We start from the raw sequence: 15,433 nt of genomic DNA on the forward strand, positions 1-15,433 counted from the left end.
TGAACAAAATTACATGAGTATTTACGTCATTTGCAGACTAATACTTGTAGTTAGTACAAATTGTATATTTTTAGGCTGGTTAGTAGCTCCAAGTAAATGTGTCAAGAGTAAGTCATTAATTGTTTTCCCATGGACAGCAGGTCAGGTATTGAAGTGTGGACGCATGGACGCAAATGGTGATGATGATGATGATGTTTGGTTTGGGGGCCCTCAACTGCGTGGTCATCAGCGTCCTACGAAGTCCCAATTTTTACACAGTCCGATTTTTTACACAGTCTGATCTAGTCACTATCACGAATGATGATGATGATGATGAAATGATGAGGACAACACAACACCCAGTCTACAGACAGAGAAAATCCCCAACCCGGCCGGGAATCGAACGCGAGATCCGTGACCCAGAGGCAGCAGCATGGACGAAAAATGGTTAGTCTGTACTCGTAGTCCACTGCCCGGTCTATGTACGGCCATACAGAAAACATCAGGTCGTAAACAGTGTGCTGTGGCTGTGGGAAGACTGTTCCACACAGAGAAAAACAATCAACACACTAAAGTGTGTACATGTTAAGGTACCACATATAAAAATATCTGCACGTATACCCGTAGCATCCGGTATAATCATAGATGGGGAAGATTAAAAATTCCGAAGTTATGAGTAGGTAGAAATCCTAGTGCTAACCTCGTTCGTTCGGGAAAGCTTTTATGCCATTTACTCGTTCCTTATCTGTCAAAACAAGCTTACTTTCACGGGAACAACTTTATGTGAGCCTAAATTCGAGTCGGCCGCTGTGGTCGAGCGGTTCTAGGCGCTTCATTCCGGAACTGCGCTGCTGCTACGGTCGCAGGTTCGAATCCTGCCTCGGGCATGGATGTGTGTAATGTCCTTAGGTTAGTTAGGTTTAAGTAGTTCTAAGTCTAGGGGACTGATGACCTCATATGTTAAGTCCCATAGTACTTAGAGCCATTTGAACAATTTGAACCTAAATTCGAAATTTTGTTTTTGGGATTACATCCATTTTTTAGTCCTCCTGTTTTTGTTAGTGCCTTTTCGAAACGTGACGATAATTCCTTGAAATTTACTTTCTGGATCTTTATTTTTCAATGTGTCGCTGTGTTGTAGGCTATACAGGGTGGTCCATTGACAGTGACCGGGCCAAATATCTGACGAAATAAGCATCAAACGAAAAAAAGCTACAAAGAACGAAACTTGTCTAGCTTTAACGGGGAAACCAGATGGTGCTATGGTTGGGCCGCTAGATGGCGCTGCCATAGGTCAAACGGATGTCAACTGCGTTTTTTAAATAGGAACCCCCATTTTTTATTACATGTTCTTGTAATACGTAAAGAAATATGAATATTTTAGTTGGATCACATTTTTCGCTTTGTGATAGATGGCGCTGTAATAGTCACAAACGTATAAGTACGTGGTATCACGTAACAATCCGCCAGTGCGGACGGTATTTGTTCTGTGATACATTACCCGTGTTAAACATGACCGTTTACCAATTGCGGAAAAGGTCGATATCGTGTTGATGTATGGCTATTGTGATCAAAATGCCCAACGGGCGTGTGTTACGTATGCTGCTTGGTATCCTGGACTACATCATCCAAGAGTCCGGACCGTTCGCCGGATAGTTACGTTATTTAAGGAAACAGGAAGTGTTCAGCCACATGTCAAAAGTCAGCCACGACCTGCAACAAATTATGATGCCCAAATAGGTGTTTTAGCTGCTGTCGCGGCTAATCCGCACATCAGTAGCAGACAAATTGCGCGAGAATCGGGGATCTCATAAATGTCGGTGTTGAGAATGCTATATCAACATCGGTTGCACCCGTATCATATTTCTGTGCACCAGGAATTGCATGGCGACGACTTTGAACGTCGTGTACAATTCTGCCACTGGCAACATGAGAAATTACGGGACGACGACAAATATTTAGCACGCGTTCTATTTAGCGACGAAGCGTCATTCACCAACAGCGGTAACGTAAACCGGCATAATATGCACCATTGGGCAACGTAAAATCCAGTATAGCTGCGACAAGCGGAACATCAGCGACCTTGGCGGGTTAATGTATGGTGCGTCATTATGGGAGGAAGGATACCTAACTGACCTAAGGACATCACATACATCCAAGCCAGAGGCAGGATTCAAACCTGCCGCCGTAGCGGTCGCGCGGTTCCAGACTGAAGCGCCTAGAACCGCGCGTCCACACCGACCGGCCATTTACAGTTGATGATTGTTCATATTCGCCACTACGAATACATTTCATGACGCCTGTAGTAGCCACAGGGTCTGCATGCATAACGAAAGGAACATTACATCATACCTCTGAACGATACGGACACTGCAATATCGTATTTATGCGCCGACAGCAGTTTTTTTTTTCTTTATTAAGTTTCGATTCCCCCCGAAGGGGGCGGGCTGGCAGCAGCTTAGTATGCTTCTCTTCCGCCTACAGAATTTGTTTAAAAAAGGGGACGATAATAAACAAAAAAACAGGTGATAAAATCGGAGACTTAAATGGTAACATGGCGGAAAGAAATCGTGGAAATTAAAACATAGAAACAAAGGGATGATGAGGCTAATAAAAATACATATTAAGCAGACAGATAAAATAATAGACAATTAAAAAACACGGCGACAGTCTGGTTCCTGTTCGCAAGAGACATAAAAGTCACATCCAGCGACAGCATGATTTCTGTTCGCAACACTTTGGAAAGACGAACAACACTGAACATTCACCTGAACACTGCACTAAAAAATTTTCACAAATATGATATACCACAGCCGATGGCAGGTGGGTGGAACCTGGACTGATGATGGGAAAATAAAAGAGAATGGAAGGAGAGGAAAAAACGAAGGGGGGGGGGGAGGGCAGACCGATAGCAGTCAGCGACTTTCAGTTAAAATGTCCTGCTCGCAAATCCGAGTTCGAGTACCGGTTCGCCACAGATGGTTACTGTCGTCATCCCATTATACAGCTGACAAGGGACCCTTCATACTGTAAATCACGGATTTTGATGCGCTTCAAATATATTGTAGAGGAACTTACCCTGGCTACCTGGCTATCCAGTTTTTTGGCGACGGGCCTTAGTTTTGAGAAAATCGATTTTGAAGTTCACTGCGTGCTTTCTATATATGTAACATTACATACCTCCCCAGCAAGTCAGTGTAGTGCAGCGGCAAGGGTTCACGGATACCGCGGTTAAGGTACCGTGTTCCAATCTTGCTCCCTTTTTTTTTATGTATGCAAGAACCGTCCGGAAAATTTGGTCCTAATTTTCAAAAACGAGTAGGCGAATTTAGTGGGATATACAGAAATGTAATCGTGTCCTGCACGAAATCCGGGAAGTTCACGAAACTGGTGTACAAAGAATTTTTGCGTTCTGTAATTCTTCCGTACGTGGAACGGAAAATTTTTTTCTACATTTCTACATTTCGTGGGGAGGGCAAACCGCTTAAACTTTATGCGATCATCTATTCACTGATGAGAGGAAAGCGAGCACCTGTACGCTAAAAGTGGTCCACCAAAGTGCACTCCTTATTGCCAGCCCTGCGTTGTTTATTTTTACCGGCAGGTGAAAATCTTCACGAAAATTATTCAGAATGCTCCCGACTTGATGAAAGACAATAAAGAGATCACGTCTAGGGAAGATTCGATAAAATTACATTCGCTAATCCTACATCAATTTAGCGCACCTAATTTTGAAAGCATGATTGGATACGCATGGTTCGCATCGAAAATAGCGGATGAAAGAGAAATCTTTTTGAATGCAAAATAATTGTATTTCCCGGTATCGCTCATGAAAAAACCGTGCGTCTGTAAGACGGTTGATTTCATAAAATGCGCGTGGTGCTGCAAAAATTTGAGCTTCGGTTGTTTCTATTATCAACCAAATTATTGTTCTGGCACATCAAGCAATGCGGACGATGAAAAATAAGATTTTGTAATATTGTATGACAGAAAAAATTAATAACTGAATATATCTTTATAATTTCGCACACCTTACACTGTTTGTTGATATTCTATGAAATAAAGTTGAAAAATTCGGGCGATTTTGAAAAAAAAAAAAAAAAAAAAAGACGAACACGTTACCTCCAGCGTGGTAGCCGTGAACCTTTATGTGCGCTACAATGACTCGCTCGGATAATATGTAATGTTACGGATATACAAAGCATGCAATGAACTTCTAAACCGATTTTTTCTAAAACCAAGCCCCGTCGCTAAAAAACCACATAGCCAGGTACTCAAGGTAAGTGCTCTACAACATATTTGAAGCGCATCAAAATCGGTGATTTACAGTATGGAAGGTCCTCTTGTGAGGGTTATCCGTTTTCGCAACTGCGAATAATTTCTTGTATATCATCAAAGTGTTTGAGTAGTGATTTTCGAATAAATATCATTTTAATTAAGCACATTGATGCAGTCTTCTTTGTACTTTTTATTATATGACCGTGAACTAACACACCCCTTTAACCTCCGTTAAGTGCGTTTAAATTGCTTTTATTCTTTACTTAAACTATTGCGGGGGTATTTTGTTTAGCGACTGCGATTCAATTAAGCGAATTTGTTCCGCTTTTCTTCGTGTATTGACTCCAGTGCCCTCAGTTCCGCTGGGCCATGTTGGAATACATGTGCAGGGCTCGTAACGCTTTGTTTCTGCAATAAATTCTGCTTCGCATGCCTCCATGTTACTCAGTGGCAAACAAATAGTCGTGTCTCCAAAATATTCTGTTGATTTAAGGATGCAGCTAACGATCATACATCCTCTTCTGTCCCTATCTGAAATACGTTTCCTGGCGTTGTGAACACGTTTCTCCGTGTGTATTCTATTGCTGATAGTGCGCTTTATTTCACAGTAATGAATGTCCTGTTATTGAATTCATGTTTAATACATTGTATTGTATCCCGGCTATAAAAGAACGGGGCCGTAGTTCCCCGTCCAGCAGGGGGAAGTAGGATAAGACAGGCTTGTGGGGTGCAACCGGGTACCGTGTTTCTAATATCATTATTTATGCCCTCTGACGAAGAGACAGAATTACACTCGACTAGTAGACAAGAAGGAGCGATCCTGTTGGCGTGTTGTTTCTCGCTCACTTTACCGAGTTTTTGTGAAGGTAAGTTTGTTTTACGGTATCAACACAGTAATGTTCTTTCTTTTACAGCTCAGTTCTTTCACAGTCATAACACTTATTAAAACACTATTTAATTAGGTATATTAAATGATTAGTACGAATTCATACATAAGCAAGCAACAGGAATTTGGCTCAACAATAGCGCGGTCTTGTTTGGTTTTTTTAACCTCTGCACTCAAGATAAGACCTGGTATATTGAGTGGGGCCAAGTCCAGGCAGTACCCAGTCTGTTCTGTGACAATGATCCTATGAAAAAAGAGGATAAAAACAGTTAAGGTGTCTGCTGCTTGTATAGTGACTACACATTTTGCATCTCAAAAGGAAAAGGTTGGATTCATTGCTGATTATGTCTTCGGTGGGCTCACAGAAGTTGTAGTGGAGCAGATAACGGGGACTTTACATGTGAATGTTCTGAATAATATTGGTCATTAAACTGTATTTCAATATATAATTCTGCTGCTTCTTCACCGAAAATCTTGCCTTTCTGTATTGCCATAGATTTATTACCTGTTCCCAATCTTACCCCACCAGTGGGATAAGAGAAGTTGATTTGACTTTATATATAAATTGATCTTTCATTAAAAAAAGCTACGACTTTTCTGGGGTAATATATTGTACCCAACTATACATCGATTATTTTTACCAAATCTGACAATTGCTGGATTAAATAGTTTTTCCTCCAAAGGGCCATGCAGTATTAGTTATCCGATCTAACCACACTCTTCCCTAATTGTCCACAGTCTCAGTATTATTTATTCAACAATCGGTACCATCGGCGCCCTTCCGATGATAATTAATTACAATTGATCTGCTAAGTGGCCTGCTTACCATTCCTGCTCCTCAAAACGACGATCGTTAAGATTTCTCAGGCGGCCTGTTGGTTGGTTCGTTGGCTGGTTGGGTGATTTGGGTAGGGGGACCGAAAGGCGATGTCATTAGTCCCATCGGATTAGGGAAGGATGGGGGAGGAAAAAGGCCGTACCCTTTCACAGGAACCATCCCTGTATTTGCCTGAAACGATTAAGGGAGATCTCGGAAAACCTAAATCAGGATGGCTGGACACCCGTTTGAATAGACCTCCCGAATGCCTGGCCAGTGTGCTAACCACTGCGGCCCCTCACTTGTTTATTTGAATTAAATAACAGCCCCATGGTATCGACCGTGCATGAAATGCCTACTATTCTGTTTGGTCCCTTGCAGCTTTTGGAATTTGTTCAGATCAGAATTATTTTACAATGATTGATTATGGCAGAAGGAATGGTTTTCCTAATTCCTATAACTTCAGCTCCAACATTTGACGCTTTCTAAATTAAAGTGCATCCCCTGTGAGAGGACTTCTTCCGCAGTCTTGGAAATGTTCATATTCATTCTGACGTAATTACGATCGCAAGTATCTAATCGTTCTTTGCACCGTTTGTTACTGAAGCTGTGTAAAAGACTAGACCCCAAGTTAAGCTAGCTCATAGAGATACCTGAACCCTAATATACCGTCTTCTAATAGGGTTAAAGATAATACACCCTAGCTCACTCGCAACTCTACACGCGTCGGTCACAAGAGGGCAGTTACCGGCGCTATAAACCGACAAATCTCTTATAGCCCCTAGATGGCAGCACGTTTACTATACCTGCATACCAGGACGTGCAATTACAAACACGGCACTATGCTTATCAGAAAGTGTGGTAGATTAGGGTTTAGCGTCCTGTCGCTGATAGGATCATTATAGACGGAGCGCTAGGTCGGATACGATAAGGGTACGGACAGCTCTCGATAACGCCCACTTGAAAGGAACTGTTTAATATTGCTTTTGAGTGTCCTGACCTACATTACATTTACCTCCCGGATGATGCCCTCTCACCCTCCATTTATCCCTCGTAGCAACTCTGATCCTCAGCTCCCCCTCCTTTCCTGTGTCCTCCCTCTCCCCCCTTCCATCCTGTTTTTTGCCTGCCCACCCTCTCTCTGCCTCCCTTCTCTCCCCCCGAGTCTTTTGCATATCCTTCCTCCGCCTTTCCCCATTCGTTCTCGCGTCTGCCCTGCTCCCCCTTCTAAGTCCTCTCCCTCCGTCGCCCCCCCCCTTTTCGTTTTTCCTCCCTTTCTTTCCACCTCATCTGTCCAGGTGCCCCCTCCCCCCCCATCTGCCCTTGCTGTGGTGTGTCATCTTCGTGCCGACCTTTTAGTGCAGTGTTTCCAGTGTTTGTTAAGTGTTGTACGTCTTTTCCGAAGTGTTGCGAACGGACATCATTCTGTCAATGGGTGTGATTTTTACATCTCTTGCGAACAGAAACCAGACTGTCACCATGTTTTTTAATTGTCTGTCTACTTTTTTCCCTGTCTGCTTCCTGTGTATTTTATTATCATCGCCCATCATTTGTTTTATGTTTTAACTTTCCACAATTTTCCGCCGTTTTACAATTTACGTCACAGTTTTATCGCCCGCTTTTATTGTTTCTTATCTTCTTATGTTTTAAAAATTCTGTAGGCTGAAGAACAGCGTACTAAGCTGCCATTCAGGTGGAATCAAAATGTAATCAAGGAAAAAAAAAAGAAATTACATTTGAGGCTAGCTAGGAACAAGTAATAGACATTCTCTTCTGGCAACACCATTAATATTATGTTGAAAGGTTGCAAACCTGCCTTGAGATTAACTCCACTCTTAAATCTGTGATATTTGCTATATTTGTTCCATATATACGGCAAATTCACTGCCCACACATACCACGCAGAAATTTAGCGCAGAGTCCAAAGGAATGGCCAGACAAAACAATGTGAATCATTAATAAATTATTTATTAAATCAATCGACCACACCTTTTATTGTGGTAGAGCACTTGCCCGTGAAAGGCAAAGGTCCCGAGTTAGAGTCTCAGTGCAGCACACAGTTTTAATCTGCCAGGAAGTTTCATATCAGCGCATACTCCTCTGTAGAGTGAAAATTCCATTCTAGAAACATCCCCCAGGCTGTGGCTAAGCCATGTCTCCGCAATATCCTTTCTTTCAGGAGTGCTAGTTCTGCAAGGTTCGCAGAAGAGCTCCTGTAAAGTTTGGAAGGTAGGAGACGAGGTACTGGCAGAAGTAAAGCTGTGAGGACGGGGCGTGAGTCGTGCTTGGGTAGCTCAGTTGGTAGAGCACTTGCCCGCGAAAGGCAAAGGTCCCGAGTTCGAGTCTCGGTCCGGCACACAGTTTTAATCAGCCAGGAAGTTTCATATCAGCGCACACTCCGCTGTAGAGTGAAAATTTCATTCTAGATAAATCTATATATTTGGTTTTATTGTCGGCCCATTTACTAATATAGTATTTCGTATTGTAATTTTATTTTTTTAAACGTGATCAGTATTTCTTGGCCTTGAACCACTTATTACATGAAACAGTTCTGTTGGTTGTGTATCTGCCGTTTATTTCATAGTTTAGGAGGCTAATAGGATGCTCCTTACATTTTCCTGTCTGTGTAATCAAACTTATTGCCTGTTTTCACTGAATTTATCCTTTGCAATTTCTCATTATGTGATGTCATGTCCTACAAATGGAGGTACCTACACCCTTCTTGGTTTCACGTTAGCGATGAATCAGTGTGGCCTGTTAAAGTCTTGTGTTTGTATTAAATGTACCATTATTATTCTTATTTGCCTGTATATCATAGTTTTAATAACTTTTTAGAATCCCAGCCCCCAGAGAAAAAATTCACACCTAAAAGAACATTGCTTTATTTTGGTCCTCTATTGGGAGATCAACCTCTGCCCATTTTTTGTCTGGAATCAGTGGATAATGAAAAAGTTGTGTTGTAACTCTGCCTTACCAGTCTGGCTGTGTGTGTATTTCTCGATTCAGTACCCTGCCAGTTCGGCGCAGGTGGACGAGGAATGAGCTCCTGCCTCTGTCTATTTATTGGTGTTCTTTCCTCGCACAGCCCCATTTCCTTTCATCCATGCTACACGAGCAAGGAAACAAGCAAAAGAGAGCAGTTGAAAAATCGCTCCAGCACAGAGTGTTTGGTAGTTTGGTATGGTCAGACTTCTGGGTACACAGCCTGATGGTGTGGGCGAACCATCGTTTCTGCGTATTTTGTGGAAGGCATTTGGTACCTGTTCTCCCGACCCAACGCTCGGTTCGAACATTAGTACAGGGATGGCTGTGTAGGGCATTCGTTTGCTGTTGACTGTATAGGTAAGGTGTCGGTGACTCTGGTAAACGCTTCTTTGATTTTCAGATAAAGGTTCGTGGCCGTTACATATCATTTTTCAGTTTCAAGCTCCAGTTTCTAGACATTACTAGGGTAGCGCTAGCTTTTCGACGAATGAATAGGTTATAATATATCTCTTGTGGAAATGCGTGCGAATATCTGTAATTTTAACGTTTTCTTTGCTGACCACACTTTACTATTGTGACCCTCAGGCAAACGCGTGATATGTACTCGCACTGCGGTAGGACCATAATGAAATGATTGCGTGTGTTATAATATGCATGATGATATACAAAGAATTTTCTTAATCGTAACTAGTTTTCTTTGTCATCCACATCTTTTGTATCGTGCTGTTCAGTCAACCAAGTGGTCGTTACACCGTCTCCTGCCTCTGTAGAATGATTATAAAATGATAGCGTTTGTTACAATAAGCACGCTGATGCACAATTTCCGTGCGGAATTTCGTAATTTTAAGTAATTTTCTTCGTGATCGGTAATTTTGGTACTGTAGCCTTCAGCCAAACATGTAGTCCTTACTCTGTCGCTTATCATGGTTGCATTATAATAAAATAATGGTCCGCAGCTCGTGGTCGTGCGGTAGCGTTCTCGCTTCCCACGCCCGGGTTCCCGGGTTCGATTCCCGGCGGGGTCAGGGATTTTCTCTGCCTCGTGATGACTGGGTGTTGTGTGCTGTCGTTAGGTTAGTTAGGTTTAAGTAGTTCTAAGTTCTAGGGGACTGATGACCATAGATGTTAAGTCCCATAGTGCTCAGAGCCATTTGAACCAATCAATAAAATAATGTGTGCTACAATAACCACAACAGTATTCAACTGTCATGTGGAATCTAGAATTTGTGAGTAGTTTTCTTTATGAACTACAAAGTAACAACGTAGTGGTTACTTTGTAGTTACTTATGGAGAGGGAACAAATAACTGTTATAATTTTCTTTCATCAGTACATCAATGGAATTTTCATTTTCTTTTAGTAGCCGCCTTATGCGCATTTCGTTCTCTATGGTCGCTATCGAGATTGGATTTGCAGATACAAGATATTTAAATATAAGCGCTATGAGATCCCGTCATAAACTCCTGCGTCCCAGCATCTGGTATAGATATGCTTAAACTCAGTAGTTCGGTGCGGATCTGCCGATGGATGTTCGAGTGAACGAAAGCTTCCTTGGGAACTCGTGCATAATTATCGCTTCCTCACCATCGAGTAGTACGGTGCAAGGTTAAATTAATAAAAGTATCTTGAATTCAACTTAAAGAACCATTCTTATCATAAATATTCTTATACGTTGAAAATTAACTGAGAGAACGTAAGTTTGCAGCATGTCAAGTTTAGTTTTCTATAAATTAATAAAACTGTTGAAATTAAATGAAGCCATTTTAGATGCTACTTAACCAAAATCGGTTCTTTCCCCCATCGTGTCCTTTCTGTAAAAAACTTAAAAGCGCAATTTGTTAGGATATGATGCGTAGTAAAAATGAAAGACGGATCTAATAGCCTGTATCAACGACGGACAAAAAAATCCCCCACCCTTACGGCGCCACTGTCACCAATCCTAATACACGCGTAATTATTCACGCAGATGAAAATAGCATTATCCGTAGCGTCATTAAATAAATTATTGTCACGTAATATATTTTTATCTGCCAAAGTCTTTGGTCTATGGGCTACAATTTCTGCACGATATGCGTAGGAAGTGAATTTGGCGTAGATGCAAAGTGAGCGACTTCGAACAAACCTGGCAACAAATATAGTAAATATCACAGATTGAAGCGTGCGGTTTGATCTCAAGGCAGGTACACCAACCTTTCAGTCTTCCTAGGTTGTTATAAATTTGTAATGCCTCCTCGTGGCTTTACTAGTATCTATTGATTTACACTTCGATCCTTTATTCAATGTGGGGAATGAAGATCTTGGTACTTAATTGATAACTAGTTCAGTACATGCCTGGTGGTTATAATTATCAAGTGCAGCTACTCACACAGACCTGGCGTGGACTGCAATTATCGTATGACAGCGTAACTTGGTAGATATGTGAATGCAGATTCGATTTACGCTGTAACAAAAATTGTTCTAATTTTGGCCACCAGGTGCAGATCTGGCGCTATGAGTTGAAGAAAGCTGAATAGATGTGGATTAGGGACGGGACGTTGGCAGCAAAGGTCAAACAAGAGAGAAATGCATAATGTTGTGAGAAATGCATAATGCTGATTTTATTATTTACTAACGTTTGAACAATTTTTTTAAATGTGAGCCTCAGAGACGTCGACGAGATGCTATACAGCACCAGATTAGCACCTGACGGCCAAAATTGGATAATTTTTTCCAACATAAATCGGTTTCGCATTAACGCACTAGCCTACCTACCAATTTTCGATGCCATATGATAATTACAGCCCACAGTAGATCTCCGTGAGCATGCGCATTTAAACTGTTACCACACGGTGCAAGGGTCAGAAGTTAATGTTCAGTAAACTGCGCCGTGTAATAATGACTGATGATTACTGACGCCGTAAAGCTTATGCCGAGTATCCTTTTTAACACGATCTTTTGGTGTTCACCAAACGGTTTTTGAAAAATGTTGTTTACGAAGCTTCAAATCCCATGCTTTGCCTTTGTGCATTCATTTGTTTGCTCCACAATATGTCGGCATATAACAAGTTTTTCTCTAGGTAACTAATTCACGAGATCCCTTTACTTTAATGTTGTTAGTTCATACTTCTTGGCATATTTAGCTTTAACTTGATGTAATTTGTGCTTCTCTGTCTACTCTTGTCCTGGCCCGTGAGATCAGCCTGTATTTTATCCCCCCAACTTTTAGGATCTCGAAGAGTGAATTCCACTCCACATAATGAAAAGCTTTCTCTAAATATACAAACGCTATGAATAAATCTTTGCCTTTCTTTACTCTAAGATAAGTCACAAGATCAGTGTGGCGTACATGTTGTTACATTTCACCGAAATACAGGCTGACGTTCCCCGTTAGCGGCTTCTACCATTCTTCCCAATTTTCTGGAAATAAATGATGTCAAATTGGTTCTTCCATACTGGGAGCCTGGAACACCAACCACGAAACTGTTAGAACGGTTTTTCTTAACAGCTGTTTTGTGTAACCTTTAAATCTAAAGGGGTGGAAGGACTGACCCAATAAAGTGAACATCTCAATTCCAATGAGTTTATTAAGTCCCCAAAACAATCTCAGATACAATTTGACTGGTAGGACTGACCCAATAAAGTGAACATCTCAATTCCAATGAGTTTATGAAGTCCCCAAAACAATCTCAGATACAATTTGACAGGCGCCACTCGGCAAGATTATTTAAGATATATTCATTACATAAATCATAAGCAAGTTAATAAATAACTTTAACAAACAATTCTAGTTAAGACACGTTATTTAAGACACTTTCAATTTCAAACTTCAACATTACATGTAGCCCACGATTTCCCACCAAAATTGACAGAAGCTACTAAGACTGAATTTAACCATAACTTTAACAGACAACTGTAGCTAAGACACATTATTTAAGACCCTTTCCCTTCCAAACTTTAACATTACATGTAAAATTCAGTTGACACACAGCCGCAACCTTAACACGCTTAAAACGTGTTTATTAAACTTAACTTGGGCAATCTTCCAGAGACAATCACGAAATTATTCAAATGCCCATTGACTTGTAAGATGGACTTTCACGGCGCAGAAAGTTACAACCTTGTACATTGATAAATGTGTAATAACAGAAGCAAGGTCCAAGCTTATAAGGCCAAACGTTAATCACAAACTGACTGAGAGAAGTAATAACTTCGAACCAAGACGTGGCTCTGTTTGCAACCCCACGTCAAGTAGACCACCAAAATGAGTACCAAGCAAACGCTACCGAAGAGGAACGCCCGACCTCAGGCGAAGTCCACCGCCCGTAAGCCAAACTTGTAATGTAAAGGGATGCCCTGCGCTTTGATTGCCCGCTGCCTCAGCTCACCTCAGAACCACACCCGACAACAGCAAACAGAAAAACCTTTCTTAACCTTAACATTTAAGATTGATCAGTAAATTAACTCCATAAAATCAAGACTTAACAACAAAAAAATGCTTCAAATGGCTCTGAGCACTATGGGACTTAACATCTGTGGTCATCAGTCCCCTAGAACTTAGAACCACTTAAACCTAACTAACCTAAGGACATCACACACATCCATGCCCGAGGCCGGATTCGAACCTGCGACCGTAGTAGTCGTGCGGTTCCAGACTGAGTGCCTAGAACCGCTATACAACCGCGGCCGGCACTAAACAACAACTAATTTCATTAGGAAGTGGTTCCTTTAAGTGAAGCCGTACTTGATAAACAAACACTGAGAGTGGGATATGAACTGGCTCACGAGAACCGGCACGCACTAGAACTTAATGACACACTCCTGCAAATACATCAATATTATGCGGAAGTAGAGCACAAGTTTAGTAGGAGGCCTCAAATGAAATCGAACAAGCATAACATCGCACGTTGTGCAATTTCTTACTGTACCAAGGGCGATCACAATCACTGTTAACTAAGCGCTCTTCGTAATTAGCGTACTTAACTGGGTGTCTTGATGCTGGGGCGATTTTGCGAAGATGCCAGACCATCACTTCGCAAGACAATAACAGCGTGTTCCTCCAGCTCACGAGGTTGCCGGAGAATGCACAGCGCCGGCCAACCCCCACCGACTCCAGCACAACCACGTGACAACCGCCGTCCGGCCTCAGGCACGCCGTCGTCTTCGCTACTGTCCGCCAGCCAATCGCCGAATCGCGCAACCGCCGCGTTCTTTTTCTCAAAGCGTTCTTCCACCCTTGACTCGCGGTCGGCGCTCCCTTATATCTCGAACCGGCCCAAGCCCAAAGACAACTTCTGCACTAGGAAATCGATCGTACTCATGTCAGAGATACTACTGGCGTCAACCCCGCCACGGCTCAAACCGATGATGAATTTCTTAAAATAAGACAGTCACTCCTGCAAAATCTTTATTATTTATTGGAAATATCCCGTTTCGCCCTTTTGGAGCATCGTCAGATAGACCTAAAAATTAATGTGCAAATCCAACACTCGTTCGTTAATGCCCACATTAATGTTTATGCCAATCTGATGATGCCCCAAAAAGGGCGAAACGCGTCTTTTCCTGTAAATAAAAGAGATTTTGCAACCGTGACTGTCTTATTTCAAGTAAGTGATGTAAGTATTTTGCAGCTATGACTTATTAAAGTGATGGTTTGGCAATATTCACACCTATTAATTCTGCCTTGTTTAGAATTGGAATTATTACATACTTTTTTAAAATCTGATGCCTTTTCTCCTGTGTTATATACGAAGCATACCGGGTAGAATAGTTCTGCCATAGTAAATTGTCTCAAGGACCTTTATAATCCATAGGGAATGTCATCTACTACGGGAGCCTACTTTTAACTTAGGTCTTTCACTGCCCTGTCAAATTCTTCCATCCCATTTCAATCTACTTCCTCTTCCCTTGAATAATGTCGTCCAAGTTGTTTTTCTGCCGTATATAAATTTTCGACATTCTTCTACTTTTCAGCCTTCCCTTCATCCCTACTCTTAACATTCATGCAACTGCTTCCACACACATCAAAAAAAGATTTTCATTACCTCTTTTCCGAGAGTCCGGAACCTGTACAGAAAATTGTAAAATTTCCGCCCTTTTTATTCGTTATGGAAACCGCACTTAGCATGTTGTACCACCATACAGCGAGACCTTCAGAAGTGATGGTCCAGATTGCTGTACACACCGGTACATATAATACCCAGTAGCACGTCCTCTTGCATTAATGCATGCCTGTATTTGTCGTCGCATACTGCCCACAAGTTCATCAAGTCACTGTTGGTCCAGATTGTCCCACTCCTCAACGGCGATTCGACCTCCATAAACAACCTTTTTCAATCCAACCAAGCATGTTGGATAGAGTTCATGTCTGGGTAACATGCTGGCCACTCTAGTCGAGCAATGTCGTTATCCTGAAGGAAGTCATGCACATGATGTGCACGATGGAGGCGCGAATTGTCGTCCATGAAGACGAATGCCTCGCCAATATACTGCTGATATGGTTGCGCTGCCGGTC

General features: G+C 41.9%; 1 protein-coding gene across 1 annotated transcript in view; it reads left to right on the forward strand.

Moving 5' to 3' along the window:
- LOC126195706 (gastrin/cholecystokinin type B receptor-like) overlaps positions 1–15,433 on the forward strand; it is a 343,046-nt gene that overhangs the window by 252,637 nt on the left and 74,976 nt on the right. Inside the window, exon 6 of the mRNA XM_049934335.1 lies at positions 11,025–11,034. Within this exon, the coding sequence (XP_049790292.1) occupies positions 11,025–11,034 (10 nt within the window). The remainder of the gene's footprint in view (positions 1–11,024; positions 11,035–15,433) is intronic.

The sequence above is a fragment of the Schistocerca nitens genome, chromosome 7 (genome assembly GCF_023898315.1).
Source record: "Schistocerca nitens isolate TAMUIC-IGC-003100 chromosome 7, iqSchNite1.1, whole genome shotgun sequence".
NCBI classification, from domain to species: domain Eukaryota; kingdom Metazoa; phylum Arthropoda; class Insecta; order Orthoptera; family Acrididae; genus Schistocerca; species Schistocerca nitens.